General features: G+C 39.1%; 1 protein-coding gene across 1 annotated transcript; it reads right to left on the reverse strand.

The window, feature by feature from the left end:
- Nucleotides 1-2,079: 2,079 nt before the first annotated feature.
- On the reverse strand, nt 2,080-19,336 carry TMEM154 (transmembrane protein 154). The gene is made up of 6 exons (XM_083367981.1): nt 19,234-19,336; nt 14,016-14,312; nt 12,868-12,895; nt 10,113-10,198; nt 5,876-5,933; nt 2,080-2,552 (listed from the first exon to the last, which is right to left on the reverse strand). Exons 1-6 carry the CDS (start codon nt 19,295-19,297, stop codon nt 2,537-2,539), a joined length of 549 nt encoding a protein of 182 aa, XP_083224107.1. The 5' UTR covers nt 19,298-19,336; the 3' UTR covers nt 2,080-2,536.
- Between the last annotated feature and the right edge of the window lie 6,036 nt (nt 19,337-25,372).

A 25,372-nucleotide genomic window follows, 5' to 3' on the forward strand; every position in this document is an offset into this window, starting at 1 on the left:
TATGCCTTCCCTCTTTTAAAGTTGTTGGTCCAAGACTACATGAGACTGCTAATAGTGCTGATGTAAAGTACAGAGCCCTTCCAAAAATTGTTGCTCAGTTATAATATGATAGAAAAGAAAATGATTAAATGCATTAGAAGTAATCATTTTACTCATAATTAAATTTTAATTTCATTTAATTTAACTTTTGGCCTAACCTTGATCTATTTCTTTGCCTTGGACACAGGACTTTTTGAAATATGCCTATTGGCACATAATCCAAAGGCCGAATGTTGCCCTTGACTTTGCAAAAGTTTCCTAATCCTAGTGCCAGTATCCTGTTAGTGATCTCTTTGGGGATTTCTGAATTGTTTCCTGAAGGATTAATAGCAATTTTGCTACTGCATTTTGACCAATGTGATTCTGAGAAAAAATGTGTTGTGATAAATAAGGAATTGTTCCATGGCAGTGATAGTCAGTTCAAATGCTGAGTCTCAACTAAGTAAGAGCAAAATATAACTTGTGTCAAGTTTCATTTTTTTAACTCAGGAATTTTGGGAAAGACCAAGTTTATTATACAACCTACACAATTAATCTACTGTACCCTATGACTGTTCAAGGCTTTAATCTACTTAACCCAATATTGTTATACTCTGAATAGGAGAATAAATATTTGATTGACCTGATAGGCATGCTATCGATCTTGAATATAAGGAATCACTCTTCTTGAAAGTCAGTGTCTCCCCAGTTTGTTATCATTTGGGTATTTAGGGCTACAACTACCCAAATTTCCATTTAACATAGTCAAAGTATATTAGATGGGCACAAGTTCATATTTAGTCATGGAAAAAAGTGAACTACAGAGTGTATCTTTGGGCTTTTATATATTGGGTCATATTGGCAAGAGTAACATGAAAGTGGATCCCAGGAAAAAAAATCAAGTCTATACCACATGTGTCTTTTTAAAAAAATTTCTGATTCACCATATTTTATAGTGTTGCTTAACTGAGTTACATAATAAATACAAAACTGAGTTAAATATATTAATTCATGTAAGAATTTACGTCTGTATGATAAAACACCTATAAACTAGAGGGATCGTGGATATTTTTATATTTATAGATTGCATTTGTCATTTGCAATCATGATAGGTCCTTTCTTACTCAGAGGATGTCATAGTCCAAAGGCAGGGGAGATATTTCACATCTTCTGTTGAGGCAACAAAAGAGATTATCCTAAAACCACTAGCAAACATTTGGAAATGCTTCATTTAAACTTGTAAATATGTTTAAGTTAGTTTTTCCTACAAAACACTCAGAGCACTTTATATGGAGCACAGGGGTTGAGCAACGTACTACAATGTAACAAAAGTTATCCTATATCAGGCGCGAAAGATCAGGTCAAGACATGAAAGTCGATTTCAACTGATTTATTTCTAATCATACTTATGTACAGGAATCTTCTCGACTGTTTACACCTGCTTTGAGTTAGATAAGGATCAACCAAATTCAAGGAGGGGTTGGACTAATGCTACCCCGTGGTTCTGCTACTCTTCGATATCCTACCACTTTCTAGTATTTTAGTAGGCAGAAGATGAATTGTTTTATTTTGGCTTTGGCATGTGTGTGATTTTCTACCCAGACTGAAAGAAGATGTTATGCCAGCTGGTGAATTACCATGGACAGGGTTTCCTCCATCACAGTATGCTCCAATTATGGTGCCATTCCTAAATGTTTTGTTTTTAACCAAAAACTATTTTTTAAAAAAATCCTACTCTTAGAGATATTGGAATGTGTGTCATTGGGGATTTTTACACGTTGAGCAGATCCTTGGCTGAAATTTGCACTGAAACTTTATGCCTTATGAAAACTGTGATTAAAAGGCTTAGAAAACATACAGTCAAGAAACTAGGCATAAGCTTTAGGAAACTCTAGATTCTTCCCAGATAAAGTTAAAGCCATTACTATCTAATGACTAAATGATGTAATGACATTATCCACAAAAATTCTTTTTAAACAAATCCTATTAGTTACCTGCTTATTCCAAATCTACTGGTTGCACTTAGGTATTTGAAATGTTGGTGCAACATTCTCTATACAAGCTTCATTTCTGCTGCCCTCATCTGTACAAATCTTCATGAGGTATCACCATCAGCAAAATCAATGCTGAGGATCATATTTCAGAACAGTGACATTTGCTTTCCAGACCAAGAAAATTCAGTGTGAAGGGCACAGTACCATTGTATTTACATGCACTGCTGTAATAGGCAACTTTACAAAATATATCATTTGTGTCTAACAAAAGAGAGAACAAAGTGCTCTGAGGAAATACCTGGAAGAATGTCATTCTGTGCACATGCTTCCTCACATTCACAGTGTTAAAAATTGATTTCAGGATTTCCATCTTTCAGAATTTTATCAGTGTATAAAACAAAACCATCAGGAAGAAATAAAAAGAACTAACTGGGATCCATGACCAGGTGAGATGAAGATACTTCATATCCACAGCATCTCAGAACTCAGCAACAATATTACTTCTGCTTTTCTTCCTTTATTTCTTAAGATTCACAGTCACTGTATAAAAATTTTAAAAGATTAAACTTCATCACAACATTTAAGCAAAGTTTTTTTTAATGCTCAATCTTCATTTCTTCTTTCTAGCTAGGTTTTGGCTACTACAATTTCAATGTTTAACTGAGTCTTTTATTTTATTATTTTTAAGGCTAAAGGTTCTCCCACACATGCGTGCTAGTCGTTTCTGACTCTAGGGGCCGGTGCTCATCTCCATTTCAGCCGAAGAGCCAGCGCTTGTCCAAGGACGTCTCCATGGTCATGTGGCCGGCATGACTAGACGCCAAAGGCACACGGAACGCTGTTACCTTACCACCGTAGTGGTCCCTATTTTTCTACTTGCATTTTTACATGCTTTCGAACTGCTAGGTTGGCAGAAGCTGGGACGAGTAACAGGCGCTCACTCTGTTACGTGGCACTCAGGATTTGACCCGCCAAACTGCTGACCTTCTGATCGACAAGCTCAGCGTCCTAACCCACTGAGCCACCTCGTTAAGGCTATTTGTCATTAATTAAATATAAGCCAGGAATATATATTAATATCAGTATATAATTGTTTGAATTACACAGAATCTACTATCATACAGAATAACAGAATTCTGGATTTGCTGCAACTAGTAGAATGATTGTGAAATGTAACAAGAAACGATTTACAATCTTCCATGCTTGCACACAAATTAATCAAGGAGAGAACCAACCTCGTTCTAAGGAGAAATTTCCTGACAATTAGAACAACTAATCAGTAGAACAACTTGCCTCTGGAAGCTGTAGGTGCTCCAACACTGGAGGTTTTTAAGAAGAGACTGGACAGCCATTTGTCTGGAATGGTATAAGATCTCCTCCCATGGGGAGCGGGTTGGACTAGAACCGTGGTAGCGAAACTATGGCACGCATGCCACAGGTGGCACGTAGAGCCCTCTCTGTGGGCACGTGCGCCGTCACCCCAGTCCTCAGCCTTCAGCTGGGTTTTATAAAACCTTTTTGCTTTAGGCCTCTGCCGCCATGTGTGCAAAAAAAAAGTTTCAATCAAATCAATCAATTTCAACTTCTTACATGGAAAAAAAATCTCATAAAGTTGGAATTGATTGATTGAACTTTTTAGTCCCACCTAGTCTGCTCTTACCACCGCAGCCACAGCCACCCAATTGGCCACATCCACCCAATGGGCCACACCCACCCAGCACCCAACAATACATAAGTGGGTTTTGGGTTGCAGTTTGGGCACTCGGTCTCTAAAAGGTTCGCCATCATTGGACTAGAATATCTCCAAGGTACCTTCCAACTCTGTTATTCTGTCAAGGTACTTATACACATTGAGCAAAGAGATCCCCTTGCCCATCTGTTTTCCCATAAACTCTTCATTTTTTGCCTCAACAAAAATACATAAAATACTTTAATTATTGGCCAGTCTGAAACCCACAGCCCTCTAACAGGAATCTATGATGGTGATATAAAGTTAATCATTTTTCTTTCACTACTTCATTAGTTATAGAATTGCCATATCTTCTGTGGGATTCGGTACTGAAAAAAGATTTCCACATGTCAGATCCCTTCCTGAATCTTTATTTTACTTCTTGTTTTTTTACCAAATACCTCCTTCTACTTCACCCTTACCCACCCATTCCTGGGTCAATAACCTGTAGTGCTCTAACTACATGCATATTTGTAATTATACATCTAAATTATGTCACAGGATCTTATGGCCAGGAGCTAGACAAAATCAAGCAGATTATTGAAAATCAAGAGAGATGAGGTTCAGTGATGGGGCAAAAGGTTTTAACTTTCAGTCGTTATACAAAAATATTTGCCTATCTCTTAAAGGAGCAAAACAACACAAATTGACCCTAAAACAATGGACAATAAACTCTTATCTTTCTGAGCCATAATGCTGGAGATTATATTTACCATTAAAAAAATACCCATATTTTAAAATCTATAGTGACTGCACATAAATTGATTACTTGTACATATTTTAGCCTTCATGCCCCATCTGTAGAATATAAGTGTTAACTTGGGTGCTTTGGATTGAACTCTTATGTAAATCTTTTGTTAGTTCTACAATAGAAATTGAGTTTAAAACATTGATTTAGAGTAAACTGAAATGATATTTTTACAGGCCACAGGAGATCATACTGTATGTTAACTGGTATAATAGTTAATTGGGACTTTTCCAACATTTTCCAAGTTATCATTTTGTACAGGATTTCTGACATGCACCAGATTGTAGACCTCTCCACTAGAGCAAATGGTAAGAGATCACCCTTCCAAACGATTTTATTCAATTTTTATTTTATTTTTTGGCTCTCATGCTGCAGTTATCTCAGAGAAGCTTATTTTTCTACATCTTTTTACTTTAGCAAAACATGCATTTTCTGTGAATTAGAACAAAGGTATATGAACCTATACTTGCACCATGATTTACAATAAGATAGAGCCATCTAGTGGTAACAACCATTCTTCCTTTCTCTTTCTATTTCCTCTCCATCTATTTGGCTTTTTTAATCAACAAGAGATAGTCAAGGAAATTCATCCAATGTATTCTACTGGACTCTCCATTGAAAATGTAACTAAGATGGGGAAATGAGATTTACTTGCCTTCTCAAATACAGCGGTATTTTAATAACCTTGAAAAGAGCTGTAGCATTGAGAGGTTAAGGCTTGAATATGTAAAGGCCCATTCATTCTTGGACAGTGACAGTAAGGAAAAAATTAAAAACCATGTTTTAAATTATGTTTTTATATTGTACAATATCTATAGTATCATTCTAAGTTGCATTAGAAAAAAAGTGAAGTTATCTTGATAGCTTGCATAATTAGGTGCAAGTACATTTAAGGTGTTAACTACTACAGCCACCCAGAGAACCTCTGCTCGTCTTCCCTGCCACAAAATTAATTTAGAACCCTTCCCCCCCAATTTTCAGGTTTAGAGAACACAGAAAGGAAATAGAAGAAAAGAAAAATGTCATTTTCCCCAGTACTATACAGTTGGGTTTGTCCGTGGAAAACTGTTCAGTTGCAGTTCAATAATTATAGAACTAAGTACAATAACAGGCAAAAGTAGTGCTCTGGCCTGAATTTCTATGGCATTTCTGGTAGACCATTTACAAAAGGAAGCTTCTGCTCAATCTCACAAGAGAAAAAATTAAATTCCCATTGTTTTCTGTAGGAACCAAAGTAAATATAGGCTATACTTTGAGGAAAATAATAATTTGGTTTATTAGAAGCAAGTGAGATATCAAGGAATAAGGAGGAAAAGGAAGACATAACTTTTTGGCAATTGTGGATCTACTGACAGTGTAACTTTTAGAAATGAGAATTATAAGTACCTTGGGTTGGTGTTATAATCTTTCTCTTCTTTTACAGGAGGCAAATAATCACATTCTGCTGTGAAAAGACAATGCACTATTAGCCTTGAGAACGGGAAGGACAGCAATTCGGTTTGAATAGCAATGTCTACATGATGGGCTCTTGCAGAACATAGATGTATTTTTTTATAAAAAAATATATGTTTATATTAAAAAGAAACATTCTGAATGTCTCAGAAGCTATAATAGCCTTTGTTTCATTTATCTCAATGCATTCTCTTTACAGTATATACAGCTCTACTCTCCAATATTTTGCCAACCGGCTAAAAATAAAATGGATAATAATAAACTGTCCACTGTACTATTGTGAATTGTCATATCTGCATTCTGTTGGTTTACTCTTGCTGTGGAGTTTATCGACTCTTGTTGATTTTATGCTGTGATTTTGTACTACCTATCAAGTACGATGCTGCAAAACCATGCTCAAAGTTGATTGAGAGTCCACAGATTATCTTGTGGTAAGATGGGTGGCCAATGAATTTTATTTATTTATTTGTTTGTTTGTTTGTTTTAATTATTTATAAATTTACTGGCAAGTAGCATATAATGCCTAGCACTCCATCTTTACTACATAGTAGAAGATCAGATTTGTTGTAACTCATATTGTTTGACAAGTGTTGCAAACTAGAGATAAGTGTCATTGCATTGTATGCAGTGTACAGGTATAGAATGGAGGTTTAACCCTAGTGAAAGCGCTCAGCCTTTATAAAATCAGATCCTTTTGTTATTTTGGTATAAAACTATACACCCTCCTTTTATGTCCTATGTCCTATGTGCAGGTATTTTGTGGTTTTTCAAAATGATTTACCTAGCAGGAGTATCTACCAATTTGCTTATATAAGACCTGTTTAGGTGGACCCAATGGAGTTGGGTTTCATGGGATTTTGCTGTTGAACACGGGAAATCTATTTCTTTGAAGAGAGATGAAAGTTTTGAAGAAAAGAAAAATACCATTAAAAATATATGCAGTATCAGAAAATGGAGTAGATTTACTACTGTGGCTCTGTAGCATACAAGTCTTGTATATGGTCTTAGAGCTCCTTTGCAAATTACTGTCAAATTACAAATTGAAATAATGCAAACAGGGGAAATGATTAAATATACGGGGAATAGTAAATTAAACTGTATATGATTAGTTGAATTTAAATTCAGTCCAGTTTAGTTATGTCCTGGTGTGACATTCAAATTAAGTATGTCCTTAGTTGCAAAATGGCTGTGCAAATTGAATGGCTACAACCCTCTCCTAAGAATTTATAGAAATTCTTAGTAATTTAGTCTTCAGGTTGATCTACGGTCTATAAAGCTTTATGAAACAGGAGGGTAAGGAAGTGTGTCACTTTATTAAAATAATTATTCCTATTCTGCCCTGAAGCTCAGAGTTAGAAAATGAGATGGGCAGGTTTATGAATGCTGTTTAAACAAATGAGGAATTAGGCCATTTCTGCAAACTGAGGCTTAGTTTTCATACAGCTTAATCAAGACCTGTGATTATGCCTTCCTCAAGCCTAATTTATCTTAAGGTCATTTCAGTATTGGACAATCATGGCTGGACATACAGTATGACTGTAAAAAAAGAATGAATGTTCACTGTGAATTAATGGGCTGGCACCTTTAAGGATATATGTTTTTTAATCAGGGCATGGAATCGATCTATGTTAGACTAGAGCACAGGTCTGCAACCCGCGGCTCCGGAGCTGCATGCGGCTCTTTCAGCCATCTCTTGCGGCTCCCAGTCCTCTACCATGTGTAGTCCCCCCCCAAAAAAAGTGGGACTAAAAAATCAACCAATCAATTCAAATATGCAGGGTAGGTGCATATCTCGCCTTGGCTCCACTCTTCAGTCAAACCCTGTTCTGCGCATGCGCACATGTACGCGCATGTGCACACATTTTTTGCGGCTCCCAGTTTTTCCTTTTGTGGGGTTCCAAGTGGCTCTTTCACTGTTTCAGGTTGCTGACCCCTGGACTAGAGAAAGAGATTTATAAAATCTAAACTAAACATTTCCACTTAGTTGGAGCAAGTGCACCCATAAAACATTTACTGTATCTACTGCTTACTGTCTGCATGGGTATCTGCTAATAATACACATTTTAATAATCCTCTAATAGCCTGCCTCCATTGCTTTCTCTTATGCAAATAGATTTTTAAATTCCTATTGTGCAAATGAATAATAACACATTCAATTATCTGCAAGTACTGTGTATCTTCTATCCTACTACAAGGAAAGAGCAGAAGCAATCAAGCTCTGGCCACTGAGTAGAAGATAACTTTTGTGGAAAGTAACAAGGGATCCATGGTGCTCTCTGAGCTTGCTTGTTTTCTTGCAGACGTTTCATTACCCAAACTAGGTAACATAATGAGTGCTAATAAGGACTGCTGTTTGCTGTCAGTTTATATTCTGGTGGCTTGCCTGTCAGTGTTGGTGGGAGTGGTCTTAAGAGATTCTGGTTGGGCTGTTTACTGTTGGCTCTGAGAGTTTCTTAATTAGGGTATGTTTACTTGATTGTTGGTCTGAAGTTAACTTTGGTGTTAATTTAAGCTGATCTGGGTGCTGATTCCTGGTGGAGACTTGTTCCCTTTTGGGCTGGTTGACTGTCTCTTTTGCATAGTCTATAGATGTTGTTAATGTCTATGTATCTATAGATGGATAATTTGTCAGAGTGCCAGGATTCTAGAAATTCCCTGGAATTTTTGGATTCTGTCTCGTCTAGGATTGTCACATTTTCCCAACTGAAACTATGGTTAAATCTGTGTATATGTTGTGAAATTAAAGAATTTTCATCATATCTTCTAATTGCTAGTTGGTGTTCATGGATACGTTCTGCCTGTTTGTCCTACCTAGTTGATGTTGCAATCCTTACATTGTAGGGATTGTAGGTGACTCCTGTTTTATCTTCTGGGGTTGCTGTGTCTTTTGGTTTGCTTAGGATGCTTTAAGGGGCATTAATTGGCTTGTGTGCTATGCTGATTCCGCTGATTCCGTGTGGTTGTAGTAGTCTGTTGAACTACTACAAAGTAACAATGCATAGGTTTTATATGGACTGTACTTTAGAGTGTAAATGGTGATGCACAATTTGCATATGAATTGTACCTGATATGTGCAGTTTCCTCCTTACATGGCTGCCTTTTTTACATTTATTCTAAACTAGATTCTTGATGTGAAGGGTTTCAACAATTGAACAAATGAATTAAAATCCATAGCTATCCAGGCTAACCCAACTGGAGTGATGGGGGTTATAAACCAATCTATCAGGAAGGTGCCAGGCTAGAAAGGGGACTTTTAGCCACTGTTTTGTTTGTTTGCTTACAATTTTTACAAATTTAAAAGATTTGTATGGCTGCCCATCTTACAGCACAATTCTGGTAGCTCACAACAATAATGAAACCACAAACACAGCAAAAACCGTAAAAACAAAACTAAACACTAAACCCCACGCCCCAATCATCCTCCTGGGGTACCCCAAAAAACCATCTACAAAGAGTACTCAACCTCTTGATGCCCACATATATTTCTCTTCTTTTCTAATTTATATGTCATCTTTAACAGCCAAACATTGTTAAAATTCTTCCTGGACAAACAGCTTGATCCCATATTCCCCCTCCCAAGCAGCTTGATTTAATCCAGTAAAAGAGACAAGCATGCATAGTGATTAAAATAAAGAAGCCAAGAAACATGTCTTAAATATAATTGGATATGCAGTCTTAGTTTCCAGACTGGAGTAGAATCACAGCTTATAAAGGGGGGGAAAATTATTCCATTACAGTTAATGGCAGTTAGAGGGTCAATTTAAAAGGTCTACACAAATGGCCCAATGTGATCATTGCCTATTTTGTAGAATTATCCCAAAGACAGAATTGAAGAAAAAGCACTAGAAGTTGTGAATTACTTGTAAAGTATATTATAAATTAATGCCAACACCCTCCCTTTCACATTAAAATCCTGCTAATTTCAACGAACACCTGGTACATTTTAAAATATTACAAACATTTATATGTTCAGAATAAAATATTCTTTATGTAAAGGACACCTTTTTGTATTAGCTCTTCTTTAAAAATTAAAATTCTTAAAATATAGAGCATATCTTTCTGCTCGCATTTTATGATATGTTATTATCTACAACTGTTTAAAATATTTATCAATATGAGAGACAGATATACCAGGAAAGAAAAAAGTTGAGAGTCAGATAGGGATAAATACCATTTTTTTTTAAGCTGTTCATCCATTTATCCAGTTCTTCCATCTCAATTTCCATTACAGAGGGCGTGTCTTCTTCAAAAATAGGGCTGAATTAAAAAACAAAAAAATATATTGGAGCTGGCAATTTAGAATTGTTTATATCGAGGCACATGCTCAGGAATAGCTAAGTGGCTACCAACTAGTGACTTTAGTTTAGGAAAAAAATATTAATTACATTACATGGCAGTTGAATTACAACTGCAGAATGTAGATATGGTAAGATACCTAGATGTGTACATGCAAAAAATCTAGAAGATTTGGGATACAAATGCATACTCTGATTCAAAGAATTATTAAGATTAATGCTGAACACCTGAAACTGGGCTTTTGCTCTTGAGACTAGTGGTTAAACAGTTGGGAAAAAATCATGGAATGTTGTTTTTATAGATGATAACCACAATGATGTTATTGTACATGCAAAGATGGAAAGATTTGACAGTACCTACAATGGAAGAATAGTTGGCGAAGATGATAGAACTTGCTGAGATGGTGAAATTGACCTATTTGATTAGAGAAAAGTCAATGCAGGTAATCCTTGACTTATGACCATGAGCCCAGAATTAAGGTTATAAGGCAGCCATTATTAAGCAGGTCATCACATTACCATGACTGATTTTACAACCTTTTTTGCAGTGGTTGTTAAATTAATGCCATGGTCATTAAGTGCATGCAGCGGCTGTTAAACAAAAGTAGCAGTTGTTAAGCAAACCTATTTTCTTCTAGGGGCCACACAACATAGACTTTGTAGTATTGTAGTATTGTTGTACTTGATAAATAGCATAGGTTTTTCTTGCATTTTAATTTGATTTTATTCTCCTCTTTTAATTTGAGGTTAATAGCTTATTAAACTATTGCAGACTGGAATGTAGAAAGATCTTTATTCTGTTGCTGGATGGATTGATTGATAATTTCTAACATTCCTAAACTGCAAGATAAAACTTATCTTTGCTCTCCAGGCCAGTGTAAAATAGGACTGTGTACGTCTTAACAGTGTGACTGTAGTTTGTCTTCTGATAAAAGAGAGAGCTTGTTAGTGTTAACTGGCAACTCCTTGCAAACTCCTTACCACATTTTCCTTCATTAACATCTTAAATTTTAAGCCCTCTTGTTCACCAGAACTCATTTAAATGTGGTATTATGGATGCAAATATGTAATATATTTAACTTCATGTAAATGATTTCCTATGCAAAGGGGAGGATATTTTTGTCCTGTCCAATCAACTTTTCTTTTGTAATTTCCTTTGATGTCTTAATTATAAAAGGGAATGTAAGATGAGTTTTGAGGTCCCTTCTTTGAATGAGAGGATCTTTTCGATCAGAATGTTCTGAATAAATCATAATAATCTTCCTGCCTCAATCTGCTTTATTGAATCTATGTGTGCCGAGGCACAAGCCTTGGGCCAGATTTGGCTATCACTTCTATGGATATTTTTTACTGGAAACCAGAAATAAACATCAGAATCTAGCAAAATATACAGAAAATCAGTCATATGATTGCAGGATGCTGCAACTGCCATCAATATGAGCTGGTAGCCGAACACCCAAAATGCAACCCTATTACTGCAGAGTGCAAGTATGTGTGTGTGTACACCATAAGAATTCTATAATGGCTTGTAAATAGCTCTGGGGAAGTCCATCATATCTTCAAATGGTTGCTAAGTGACTGGTCATTAAGCAAGGACCAGTGGCATAGCGTGGGGGGTGCAGGGGGGGCCGGCCGCACCGGGCGCAACATCTGGGGGGGCGCGCTCGCACTGAGCTGCTCAGGGAGCCCCAAGGGCTGCACAGAGTTGGCTTGGCTCCGCTCTCGAGCTGCTCTTTCTTGCAAAGCGAAATGAGTCCGGCAGGTGAGATGGGCGGCCACATAAACTGAATAAAATAAATAGAAGCGGCCAACTCTCCGCCCAGGCTCAGGCCAACCGCAAGCGCCCCGCAGGCGCCCTGGCAGGTTTGGCCGAGCGAAGACGGACCCGCTGGCCGGCCGGCCTAGCTTCGTGCGCATGCGTGGCTTTATTTATCGGGGCTCACGTGCGAGCTTGAATGCAGCGGCTCTTGCAGGCCGGAGCCCCGCCCAGCCGCCCTCGAGAGGGACCCGGAAGCATCCCGCATGCGCACGACTCTTCTTGGAAACTCTATGCCGCTGCGGGGCGCGTCTTTTCAGCAGTGCCGTGATGTCACCGCCTGCCCGCCCCTCTATTTCCGCTTCCGGTTGCCTTGCCCCGGTTGCTGACAACCCACGCTACGCCACTGGCAAGGACCACCTGTCTCTACATTTATTATTGACTGAAAAACTTTAAGGATTTTCTTTGCATAAAACAGTAAAAAGATGAACTTATGATTAATGGTTCTGATGATTAAATAGGACAGATTATAGAAAGAAAAGAGCCATGATGTAACTTTAGAGCAGCAGTGGGGAACTATGGCCTCTTTATGACTTGTGGACTAACTCCTAGAATTCCAGAGCCAGCATGGCTGGCTCAGGAATTCTGGGAGTTGAGGTTCACAAGTCATAAAAGGGCTATAATTCCTCACCCCTGATTTAGACTACCGTATATATATAGTCTTGTTTTGTTCACCAGAGGTCTCTGTCTAAAAGAGCACAGTGATAGGAAACAGCTAATATCCTGCTCAGAACCCTCAAACTCCCAGGCCTCTGGTAGAATTCGTGCAAAATATAAATGACAAACGACAAGAAGCAGACCTATAAATCTCTTACCTTTTACCATTTTCACTTCCTAGCTCATCTGAGGGGAAAAAAGAGAGATGTGCTTAAGCCAGCTGGCTGGGAATCATTGGAACTAAATCCAATACATTAGAAGAGCACAGATTGGGAAATAGCGCATGCAAACTATCCACCAATGTTACTAGTGAAGAAACTTTAATAATCTACAGCACATTTATACAGCAGAAGAAATATCCCTATAATGACTTGTCTGCAACACTGATAAAAACAAATGCAGACAGAATAAGGCCCGAAGCAGAAAACCTTCCCTTGCTCTTAGAAAAATAATAGTTAAAATCTTTTTTTTCCTTTCAGATTGAAATGATAGGGCCTATACTGGCATAATTTATATTTCCCAGTTGTTTAACATCTTTATTCACCTCTTTTGAAGCCCCATTAATAACAAATGGCCTGCTTCAACAGAACAATGTCCCCTGCTTATAATAGCCCCTGGCCTGTTTTCTTGGACTTCTTAGTGCCAAGACGATGATCACATAGTTATTCTGAGAGTGCACTACAAGGAATGGACAGGTATAATCTGTTCTCCATCACTTTTCTTTTTTCAAGTTGAGTCCAATATGAGTTATTTGTGTTTTAACACACTGATATGTCCCTACATTCTGCCCTTGGGGACCTCAAGGCACTCCACAATGAGTAAGTAAGAAACAAGATTCTACTTGACTCAGCCCACCTTCATATTTGTCTGCTAAAGGAATTGCCTTATGCTGTGCTTCTTAGAGAAGTTGGGACTGCTACTCCCCACCAAAGCATATTGGTTGGAAATTGGGGGACTGCAGCCCTGCCATACTTGCATACCCCTGGGTATGCAAATATTAGATGCTCTAAGATGTATTAAATGTAAACTAAGATGTATTAGATGTGAATGAATAAGAAGGTGAAGATAGATAGACAGACAGACAGACAGATAGATAGACAGACAGACACAGACAGAAAGACAAATGATGGATGGATGGGTGGGTGGATCTGTATATACTTGGAACAAGGTTTTTTACACAGTCACTAAGCTTAGAAAACTTTATAAGATATAAAATCTAATTGGAACATTACTTTTACAGCATGAATGCTATTTTCTCCCATGTGAACCTTATTTCCCTTTTACCCAAGGGAAATAAAATATTTACCTTCTTGGTTCTGTTTCTGTTTGTGACGTCTTACAATAAAGATGACCAGGATAATCAAGAGGACTAGGAGCACCACTATAGAAATTCCAATTATCAAAGCAGTATATAAAATAGAGTCATTCCCATTCATTTCTGGGGTAGTAACCTTAGTTTCAGTTGGTGTTGTGGCATTTTGTTCTTCCGATTTATTAGCAGAAATTGAAAATAAAACAGAACTAATAGATCCTACTGTAGTTGTCACAATAGATTGTATGCCATCACCAGAATGTTCATGATCTGCCATTGTAGTTATGGACTCTACAAAAAAGGAAAAACATAACAATTCAGCTTTTGTGAATATTTTGATCTCTTAACATTCTTACAATATAAGGCAATATAAGTGTTCGAGAACTGCTATGATAATTAAATTATAATTTGGGGGTTCTCTTGTAACTATCTTCCCCTAATTATATAATGATTCATACTTCCTCTTTGGATTGATACTCATCACAAGTTTGGTCAAGGGTTAAAGGGTAAACTTTAAAATAACAATCTTGATGTATGATTCCAGTTGAATGTTCTTTTTGCAAATAACTACAAGGCATTCAGGAAAATAAAATTAAACCCAAACTGTACAAATCTCAGTGGACAGTGACAAAAACTTGAATTAAAAAACTAGCAGGAAATTTCCTAGAAGTTTTTCAGTAAAGTACATGCACACATAAGAGGCATTTTTTTTCATGTATGTTTGTGAAGTTTAATTTAGCATTTGAGTATAATTGCATTTGCTTTTTCATTCAAGTGATACATCTCTGTGATTTTCATATTTTCCATCCAAATATGTAAGTGTTTGCATTCCGCTTAGGTATTTATACATCTTTCAAGAAATACTTGCCACATTGCTTTGCTTCCATTCCTTTTTCAAGCAAAAGTATTATAAGTGTATGCAAGAGTATTTTAAGCCAGAGGTCCCCAACCTTTTGGGCACCAGGGACTGGTTCATGGCCCGGGAGCGTGGTTTGGTGTGCTGCCTGCATCCCGTGGATGGGGCTTTCTTTGTTTGTGCAGCCTGGTTGCTGGCATGCCATGGCCTGGTACCAGTTCACGGCCCAGGGTTTGGGGACCCCTGTTTTAAGCAATGGAAGAGCTCTCACTATTTCTTATGTTTTCCACATCCTACAATGATAAAATAATACCCCTCTTCTCTCCCTCGAACCTTCTGTGAGACCATGCAGGAGTGAGTATTAGTAACAAAAACAAATAATGTTTAGGTGGTATGCCAAGCCAGCCTTTATGGGTATCCAATTTATTTCTACAACGAACCCCTTTTCTATCTAGGACATTAGAAACATAAGTTTTCAAATGCCAAATAGATTGTTTTAAATAACTGAACTACTGAGCAAATTCTTGCTCATTTGGTTTTATATGTAATAGTATTGTATTGTTCCCACTGATTTTTGTAAGAATAAACAAATGAAACTTTTACACACACAGGTGTGTATGTATGTATCTCTATATGTACACACACAAATACAGATGGTTTCTGAAATAACTGCAATTAGTCAGGAAAATAAGATTTTCGAATTCATAGCAAAAAGTTTACTGCTAACAAAATTCTGGATCTGGATCTATTAAAAAAGAGAAATCAATGAACAAAAAGCTTTTTTAAAAAGATATTCTGATTTATTAATCAATAAAACATCATGATAATAAATCCATTCTCTCCAAGTATTGAATTCAAAATACATTCTGAAAGCTTGATGTTATCATTGGTGAGAAGTAAATATTTGTTCTTGCCTTCAGCAGCAACACATACTGTACTTCAGACACTTCGCAAATTAATTGCTCCCAAAATAACTTCAGTCTGAGCTCTATCTCTCCCCCATTTATGCCAGATGCTTAGGGAGCAATAGGGAAGAGAGATAAAAGTATGCAACAGTTGATTGCTGCAACATACCAATATTATGGTTAAAGATCTTCTGACTACGTGACTAGGATAACTTTGTCAATCTTTATTTGATGCAGAAGTCAGCATATCAAATGAATTCACTAAGAGTGAAATAAAACCATTACAATTACATTAACCAGTTTTTTTAATTCATCCCCAAAGTGATCAATAAAATCCAGCTATATGACTATTGTATGTTTCTTCTGAGAAAACTCTATACAGTCAATTCATAAATTATTTTGCAAACCTGTCTGAAAGCAAAAGTATATCTTTAAAAGTGATGCCCTTCTGAAGAAAATGTATAAAGTTGAATGTTGGCCAGATATTTTGGAGAATTTCCACAATCTCTTGCCATTGGCCATCCTAGCTGAAGAAGATGGAGGTCAAACTCTGAAATAAGTTTACAGCATCAGGTTGCCTGTTCCTTGTTTAGATTATGAGTAGACAGTCTGCAATAAGTGCTGCTTGATGCACCACATTGAGCCTGTGTAGAAGGAAGAACATATTCAACTAACATGTCCATATCCCTCTTTATCCCAGTCTCATTTAAGGATACTGACTTGCAGATTGATCAGTCCAACCATTCAAAAAGATCTCTGCTGTGGTGGTATGCATGGTGATGACAAGGAGCAAAAAGAAAAAAAGAGCATCAGACTGTAATAGGGCAATGATTACAGAGTGACTAATGGTGGGCACAGCAGGCAAGTTTTGGGAATGACCAGAGGGGAGGTTTCCCAAGAAAAATGTTGACCAGACCTTCGCCCAGGTGCGCCTGGTGCGCTAGTTGCGGCCCTATCTAGACCGGGATGCCCTGCATACGGTCACTCATGCGCTCGTGACCTCTCGTTTAGACTACTGCAATGCTCTCTACATGGGGCTGCCTTTGAGGACCACTCGGAGGCTCCAACTGGTGCAGAATGTAGCCGCGAGAGTTGTGTTGGGAGTCTCCCGATACTCCCATGTTACACCTCTGCTCCGTGAGCTGCATTGGCTCCCAGTTGTCTTCCGGGTGAGATTCAAGGTTCTGGTAATGGTTTTCAAGGCCCTACATGGCATGGGTCCGGAGTACCTTAGGGATCACCTGCTGCCGGCGTCAACTTCCCTCCGCCCTGTGCGTTCCCACAGAGAGGGCCTCCTCAGGGTGCCACCCGTGCATTACAGCATCATCTTGTAGTCTAGGTAAGTAAAATCCTTCTCTCAAGTTGGGTATAAACATTTTAGGTGAATCAACATCTTCTGCCCTTAAAAGGCTATCATTATATTGTTCTTAGAAAAATAAATAGTTGAGGGAGTGATGTAGGTGAAAAGAAAGATTCATGCTGACAGCATTTATATTGGCTATGCAAGTCCTGTGAGCAGTTACTTCTGTGTGAGCTAAAATCCTGACAGTGGACAGTTCCAATCAGGATGGAAGCATGGCGTCTCTAGGCAAAAGCTCCCAGATGCAGATAATACTCTTTGCACACATAGAGACTATTAAACCTAGATAATTTGAAATTTTAGGGCTCTTCTTATCAGGACTTTTCACACTTTACTCTTCAGTTGACGTATTCTTCAGTTCTCATAGAAAGGCATATACATTATGTCCATGTTTGCATAAACTATCTTGATTTGTATGTCAAATAATCTTTATCTATTTTAGAACTTGCCTGAGCAAGAACTGCATTCTTTTGTTATTCTTTTGAAGGTCCCTTTTTAAAGAGTTTCTTTTAACAGTTTAAAAAGTTTACAAGCTTATAATACCTTTCGTAAGAATGTGGCAATAACACGGACACACATTTATACATTTGGTCTTTATATAGTCATGTGTTTAGAATATATACCACTTTGCAAGTGCAGAAGATGGAGAGATTCATGTATGATAAAAGCTACTGTGAATGACAATTAAAGGGTGACAAACAATATCACATAAGTATTTACGAACCAAATATTATATTCCTAATTTTAATTAGTTCTGAGTGGCCAATGGGTGAATGAGAACATCCTGCCTCTCTCCATTCCTCTGTATTTTCCTGCTAAATTAAGAAACAAAATAAATGTGTAAGAATTCTGGGATGAGCCTTTAAATCTGATTTAAGCTATTTCACAAAAAAGGATCAGAAAGTTGAGCCCCAATTGCTGTGATATCATCCCATCAGAAGTTCTGTTCCTGCAGCCTTCAAGAACTGCTGTTTTCATTTGTACAGTGCAAGTATTGACCCAATTACAAAATAGTTGTCTACCTAACATTAGGGCTACAAGATCCGATACTGCTTTTATTCTAAATAGCAAGCTAGGACGTGCAGAAAGTAACTCAGCAGGTAAGCATGATGACATCTACAGAAGTGAAAGACGTGAAGCAGACTGGTGTATTTTGTCCTTTGCAGTTAACTTTTTAGAGATTTGTTTTCCTTCATAACATTTGAGAGATAAATCTTTAAATATTAGGAAAACAAATGTCTCATCTAATTTAGGCATTTCCTTAATGTAAGTATAGCATATTTAGACAATGTTTTAAAATTAAAATAAAAAGCAAATAATTAATATTTTAATATAAAAATATTTGGTTCATCCTTCCCAACCGTTATGATCTGCACATTTTAGATTATAAACTACATCAGTCTGGCCACAGATAATGGTGTTTACAGTCTGTTGCTTTGGAAACAAATTAGAAAAACTTGGTTTTATATATATAATTCTACATATATGACATGAAAATTATTTTTCTAATGATTTTTATCTGGAACAAAAACACCCAACACATTTTTGTTTGTTCTTTGACAGAGTGCCTCTCTGAAAGTTAAATACACATCTTTTAAATTATACTATCTTAAACAGCAAGGCTTCCTCTTATATATTATTTTAGGAACTTAATCCTTCCTTAAAATTATATATGTTCTACCTATCATAGTAGATCAATACTAATATTGCAACATTTCCGTGAAATCAGCTTAGAAAAATAAATTACTTGGATTTATTAAGAGTACATTATAATAATAGGACTAGAGGCTTTATTTATTTTTTTAAAAATCCAAGTGAATTAATATCTTAAGCACAGTTAACAATGGGTCAGAAACACAACATTCATTCACAGATTAACACACCTTAGATTTGTAGTTCAAACTGGATCCATGGAAAGACAAGTCAGCATGCAGTTGGGAAACTACACCGAAAGAAATGGTGCAGGCTTGTATAGTCTTTGCAGGGACCAGATTTTCTGGGTGTGACACATCAAAAACAGTTCTATAGCCTGGAGCATAACATTGTCTGTGTGGTTATTCTTAACAATGTAGAAGGCATGTTCCTACTTACCATGGAAGTCAGATACTCCACTCTGCAACAGAAAGAAGGACAATAAAAAGTTGTACTTCTTCATGTTACTTCTCTAACGCAGATGTGATACTGCTTTCATTCTTTTGTACATTTCCTGCTTACTGCTTCTGTGGTGGATGTGTAAGATGCCTTAGGAAGATGTACTACGTTCAGTTACTTTTAGGAAGTGATGTAATTCGGTTTGGGCCTATCAAATGAGCAAACAATTGCAAAAGGTTCCTGGAAAAGCACTGATTCAAGTGAAAAAAAGTGAACAGTGAAGTCTCCCTAAGAGAATTTTGCAGTCCTTTTGTGTCTTCAGAACCTGAATGCTATCCAGATCATGGTATTTAAGAGAGAGAAAAGGGGAAAAAAACTTTTCAAAGTGAGTTGTGTAGTGGGTTCTTTGGCGCCAGAATGAAGACGAGGCAAGTGAGTTCAGGAAAGCTCATGGTTTATTGCATGCAAGATCTGAACTGAGAATTGGGCTGTAACTAACCACAATATATAGTCTAGCCCCTAGGCAGCAGCCAATAGGTTTGAAGCAACCATTGCCACCTAGGGACAGCCAATAGCAGCACTGGAGACTTGTAGTCTGGGTTGCTGGAGAGCCGTTAGCTGCTCCAGCAACCCACGTGGTATTACTATTGAGCCCAATACATAACACCCCTCCCCTCTTAGATCAGACAATATTGTAACACAATTTAGTCTTAATACAATTATCAAGATTCATTATCAAAACAATCCTAAATAATAGTAATAGAAAATAAACCCATATAGGTTACAAGGTTAACTTACAGCATCTGAATGAATAGGCTTAATTGACAGCACAGTAGACAGTTAACATCATAGCATCTGAATGAATAGGCCTTCATTGACAGCACACTAGACAGTTAACATCATAACTCCCAGTTTCTGTAGTACAGTGGCAAGTTGCAATACAACAACATTATAGATCTTTATTTTACAACGTAATCAGCAAGATATGAAGGAGGCTTGTGTGTCCTAGAGGAACGTCTCCGAGTTCCAGTCACTTTGTTGTCTACCAGCTTACCCAGTGGGCTAGGTAGACCCATGTCCCTTGTTGCTCCTGAGTCAAGGGGATTAGATGCTCTCTGGCTGGCCTTTCCAGGTTGGCCCACCCCAGAGTCAGACTGATCAGCAGAGTAGGCACAGCAGTTGCTGAAGTCTGGTTGGCTTGCTCCTGCAGGGGATCCATGTTGCATTCCTGGACTCCCCACTTCTCCATCTGGTTCCTCATTGGTTATGAAGGAAAAGTCCTAAGAGTCCAAGTGAGGACTAGTTTGGCCACAAGTTTGAGGACCTTGGGAGGGACTTATGATGCAATCCTCACTTAGTGGCCGTTCTAGAAACCATTTTCTCAGTTGATCAATGTGGCATCTGACAACTTGCCCTCCCTCCAGCCCCACTTCATAAGATAGGGGCCCAGATGCTTTGGTAGTTTTACCAGGAACCCACAGATTCCCATGACCATAGTTCCTGACCCAAACCCAATCGCCCATTTGCAGTCCCCTCGGAGGTTTTGGTTGAGAGGCTTCTGCTGCCACTCTATCTGGATGCAACCTGTCCAGTTTAGTGATCAATCACCTCCCCCAAAGCAGTTCTGCAGGACTTTTGCCTGTAGCAGTGCAGGGCGTTGAATGCTGGCAGAGTAGAAAATCTGCCAATCTGTGATGCTAGTCACCTGTTTCAATGCGCTTGAGTGATTCCTTCGTTGTCCTCACCATATATTCAGCTTGACCATTAGAAGATGGATGAAAGGGCGCAGATGTTGCACGTCTGATGAGATTTGCTCTAAGGAAGGCCTGAAATTCAGCAGCAGTGAATTGGGCCCCATTGTCTGAAACTAAGACATCTGGCAACCCATGAGTGGATAAGAGTTTTCTCAGCACCTGGATGGTTCTAGCAGGAGTCATGTTAGGGACTGGAATTACTTTCAGCCATTTGGAGTGGCTGTCCACCACTATGAAAAAGAGCTGGCCTTGAAAGGGCCCAGCGTAGTCTATGTGAATTCTAGACCAGGGAGTGTGCATTTCCTCCCACCTGTGGACTGGAGCCTGTGGCATTTCAGGCCTAGATTGCTGGCATGTATAACAACCATGGACTTGTGCCTCAATGTCCTTGTCAAGGCCAGGCCACCAAAGGTAGCTTCTTGCTAAAGCTTTCATTCTGACAATGCCTGGATGGCCTTCATGTAATGATTGTAAGACCCTGTCTCTTAAGGAAGAGGGAATTATGACTCTGTTTCCCCATAAATTGCACCCTTTGTGGGCAGAAAGCTCATGTCTTCTAACAAAATAATTCTGAAATTCAGAACCTGGGCTTTTATCCAACCACCCTGTGTATACCCATGAAAGTACTCTACTAAGTGTTCTATCTGTAGCTGTTTCAGCAGCAATGTCCCCAGCATGGAGGGGAAATTCAGGGAGGTTCTGTATGGACAGAATTCTGGCAGCAGGAGCTGGGTCTGGTTCCATTAGTGGCAGTGGTAGTCTGCTGAGGCCATCAGCATGGCCCATTTCTTTGCCCCGTTTGTGAATCAATTTAAAATTGTATGCAGAAAGAAAAATAGACGATCTCAACATTCTTGAGGACAGTATGTGGGTGGTTTGTTTATCTGTTGTGAAAAGTCCCAACAGTGGCTTGTGGTCTGTAAAGACCGTGAAGTCCCTGCCATATAAATAGTCATGGAATTTTTTTATTCCAGCAACAATGGCTAGGGCCTCTTTGTCAATCTGAGCACAGTTGCACTCAGCAGAGGACAACGTCCTTGAGTAGAATGTTATAGGAACCTGTGTTCCATTCTTTTCTAAGTGACTTAAAACTGCCCCCACACCATAGGGAAATGCATCACATGCAAGACATACTGGTTTAGACTCTTTGTAATGAGTTACAGTGGACTTTTCTGACAATAATGCTTTTAAGTCCTGGAAACGTTTTTCATGTAAATTAGTCCATTTCCATGGAGCTTTCTTATCTAAAAGCCTGTGCAAAGGCTCTGCTAATGCTACCTTATGAGGTAGAAAGGTGTGATAGAAGTTAAGGAGACCCAAGAATGCTTGTAGCTCACCTTTGGATTTGGGCCTAGGAGCCATTTCAATGGCCTTCACTTTAGATTCAGCAGGGTGAATGCCATTAGCATCAATTCTGAATCCCAAGAATTCTGTTGAAGGAACCCCAATACTACACTTGTTCTTTTTCAATTTGAGGCCTGCTTCGCAAAGCCTCTGTAAAACAGCTCTGAGCCTGCTGGCTAACACTTCTGGGGATTCCCCAGCAATAAGAACATCATCAAAATAAGGGCAGACGCCCTGAATGTCCTTAACTGTGCGTTCCATTATTCCCTGGAAAATGCCTGGGGCAACACTGACTCCAAACTGTAAGCGTTTTACTTTGAAAGCCCCCCCCCCATGAGTCACGATTGTCTGAGCCGCAGCTGTGGCCTCATCAGCCGGCAATTGCTGATAGGCCTGTGCTAAATCAAGTTTAGCAAAAATAGTTCCCCCTTGCAGGGAGGCTAAAATGTGGTTGACCACTGGAACTGGGTAAGCGTGTTGCTTGAAGGCTTTATTTAGAGTGCATTTATAATCAGCACAAATGTGAATTTCCCCGTTGGCTTTAAGTGGGGTGACTATACGAGTTTCCCACTCCCCCCATCAACTGGCTGTAAAACACCCTGTTCTACAATCTTGTCGAGTTCAGAATCAATTTTATGTTTTAAGGCAAAGGGGACCCTTCGAGGCTTAACCCTAATTGGAACTACATTGGGGTCTAGCTTGAATGAGATAGGCGGGCCTGTGTATGTTCCTAGGGCAGAATCAAAAACATCAGCATAGTCCTCACATACTGACAAGAGGTTTGCAGTTTGTGTCCGGTTGATACCAATAATCTGAATACCTAAGGCATCAAACTAATCGAGTCCAATGAGACTCGTTCTCTGGCCCCTTACTACTATGACATCCAAGTGCCCATAAAACCCCTTAAATTTTACAGTCAAGGTGGCTTCTCCCTTAATTTTAACTTGAGCATTTTGAAAGTCAGTTAGAATTATGTCTGAGGGCCTCAGTTTGGCCCAATTGTTACTGTGCCTACACACGAAATTAAAAGTGTCTTGAGAAATAATGTAGACTGCAGAGCCAGAGTCCAATTCCATTTTACAAGGAACTCCTTGTAGCTCTACCAGGAGTCTGAGTTTAGGTTTGAGGGGCCGTCAAGCCCCAGTGCAGCACACGCTTCTACAGCTTCTGAAAAAACCCACACTAACCAGACCCTGGGCCCCAGTCCCTCTCCTAGTCGGTTCTTCCGACTGGTGTTTGGGTGGCCGGTCCCTCGTGGCCTGTCTGGCCACAGGCTCTGCATGTAGCTGACCGGAATGTGCAATCAGCAAGAAAATGGCTGCCGCTGCACCCTTTACATCTAGGTAAGAGAACTACCTTGTAAGCGTTCTCTTGCTGCTGTCTGTTGCGGTGTTGCGCATTGGGCTGCTTTTGAAGTTTGTTGATTTCTGGTTCTTCCTCCTCGGAGGACTCTTCGGGGTGTTTGGCGTCCTCGTGGTGGACCGTTTCTTCATGCTTTGTCGTTTTGGCAGGCTGGACTGCTTGAACTGCACCCCCGGCGGCTTCGTCAACCAAAACTTCATCTTCTGCTTCTGAAAATGTTAAATTTGGTCTGGCAAAGAGTCTTTGTTGAAGCGTTCAGTTCCGTAGGCCACAAACAAGCTGATCTTGTAGTCTCTCTTCTAAGTTCAAAAATTTGCAAAGGCGTGCAGCCTGCCTCAGGCCCGTGATGAATTCTGAAGCTGATTCACCGAGTTGCTGCACTCTCTGGTCAAACTTGAAATGCCAGGCCATTTCAGACATCTTGGGCTAGAAATGTTCGGTTAACTTCTTCCTGAGGTCCGCATAGGAGACCGATTCTATTGGCATTGGAGCAAAGAGGTTCTCGGCCAAATCAAAGGTTGCTGGGCTGCAGAGGCAGAGTAGCGTTGTGGCCTTGAGGCCTTCTTCCACGATTTGGTTTGCCCGGAGGAAGTTTTCTACCTGGGACAAATAAGGTGGCCATTCTTCTGGATGCTTCACATCGAATTCTCGAAGTCTTACAACCTTCGGCATTCTGTTTCTTGCTGGTTCCTGCGATTTCTTCCGATCCTGCTTCCCAGGCTCAGGGAATGAGTTCGCTGAGCACGAGGTCGCTAGCATAGCTTGCTAGCTGACCTTGAGGGAGGGGGGAAAATGCCTTTTCCCTCTGGCGTGGGCTGCCTTCCCTTCTAAGACTTCAGCTCTTTTTCAGGGAAGCAGGATCCCACCTTCATCACCAGAGTTGTGTAGCGGGTTCTTTGGCGCCGGAATGAAGACGAGGCAAGTGAGTTCAGGAAAGCTCATGGTTTATTGCTTGCAAGATCTGAACTGAGAATTGGGCTGTAACTAGCTGCAATATATAGTCTAGCCCCTAGGCAGCAGCCAATAGGTTTGAAGCAACCATTGCCACCTAGGGACAGCCAATAGCAGCACTGGAGACTTGTAGTCTGGGTTGCTGGAGAGCCGTTAGCTGCTTCAGCAACCCACGTGGTATTACCATTGAGCCCAATACATAACAGGACCAATATAATATGGGCCACTGTGGATATAATACACTGAAGTTGCAATCCAAAAAAAAAAAGTTGTATAGACACCAATGCAGGAATGTATGGGGCTGGGTGCTGGTTTGTTATCCAACCTCTTCACACCTTCTGTATGATTAGATGCCTTCTCATTTGTTATGCAGGAGGCTGACTTATAGCAAGCTAGACCATTAACCAATAAAGATGAATTAGTAGCTGCAGGAAAGCGATTTCTGGTCCTACCTTTAGTCTGAGCCTGAATCTGCTCTGCTTCTGAGTTATATAGATTTGTCTGCATTTCTCCTACTTTCTATCATCAATGAATGGACTTGTTTGCATATTTTTCCCCCCCCCACACACACTTTTTTCTCCCTCTCCTTTGTTCTTATTATTTAAGTTGCATCATCTAATCAACACTATTGTAAGCAAAGATGCTTTTCTTTTGTTAAGTAGTTCAATGGGAAAAGTATTTATTATAAAGCATAAGTAAATCTGGGTTCCTTTTGCACATATTTAGTA

Source organism: Vipera ursinii, assembly GCF_947247035.1.
Source record: "Vipera ursinii genome assembly, chromosome: 7".
NCBI classification, from domain to species: Eukaryota; Metazoa; Chordata; class Lepidosauria; order Squamata; family Viperidae; genus Vipera; species Vipera ursinii.

Bases quoted from the DNA above. Each gene is read 5' to 3' on its own strand.
- TMEM154 (XM_083367981.1), bottom strand. From the start codon at position 19,297: ATGAAGAAGTACAACTTTTTATTGTCCTTCTTTCTGTTGCAGAGTGGA. The intron at 14,313-19,233 runs GTAAGTAGGAAC...CCTTTTTTGTAG, and splicing joins TGGAGTATCTGACTTCCATG to AGTCCATAACTACAATGGCA. The intron at 10,199-12,867 runs GTAAGAGATTTA...TTTTTAATTCAG, and splicing joins GGAAGTGAAAATGGTAAAAG to CCCTATTTTTGAAGAAGACA.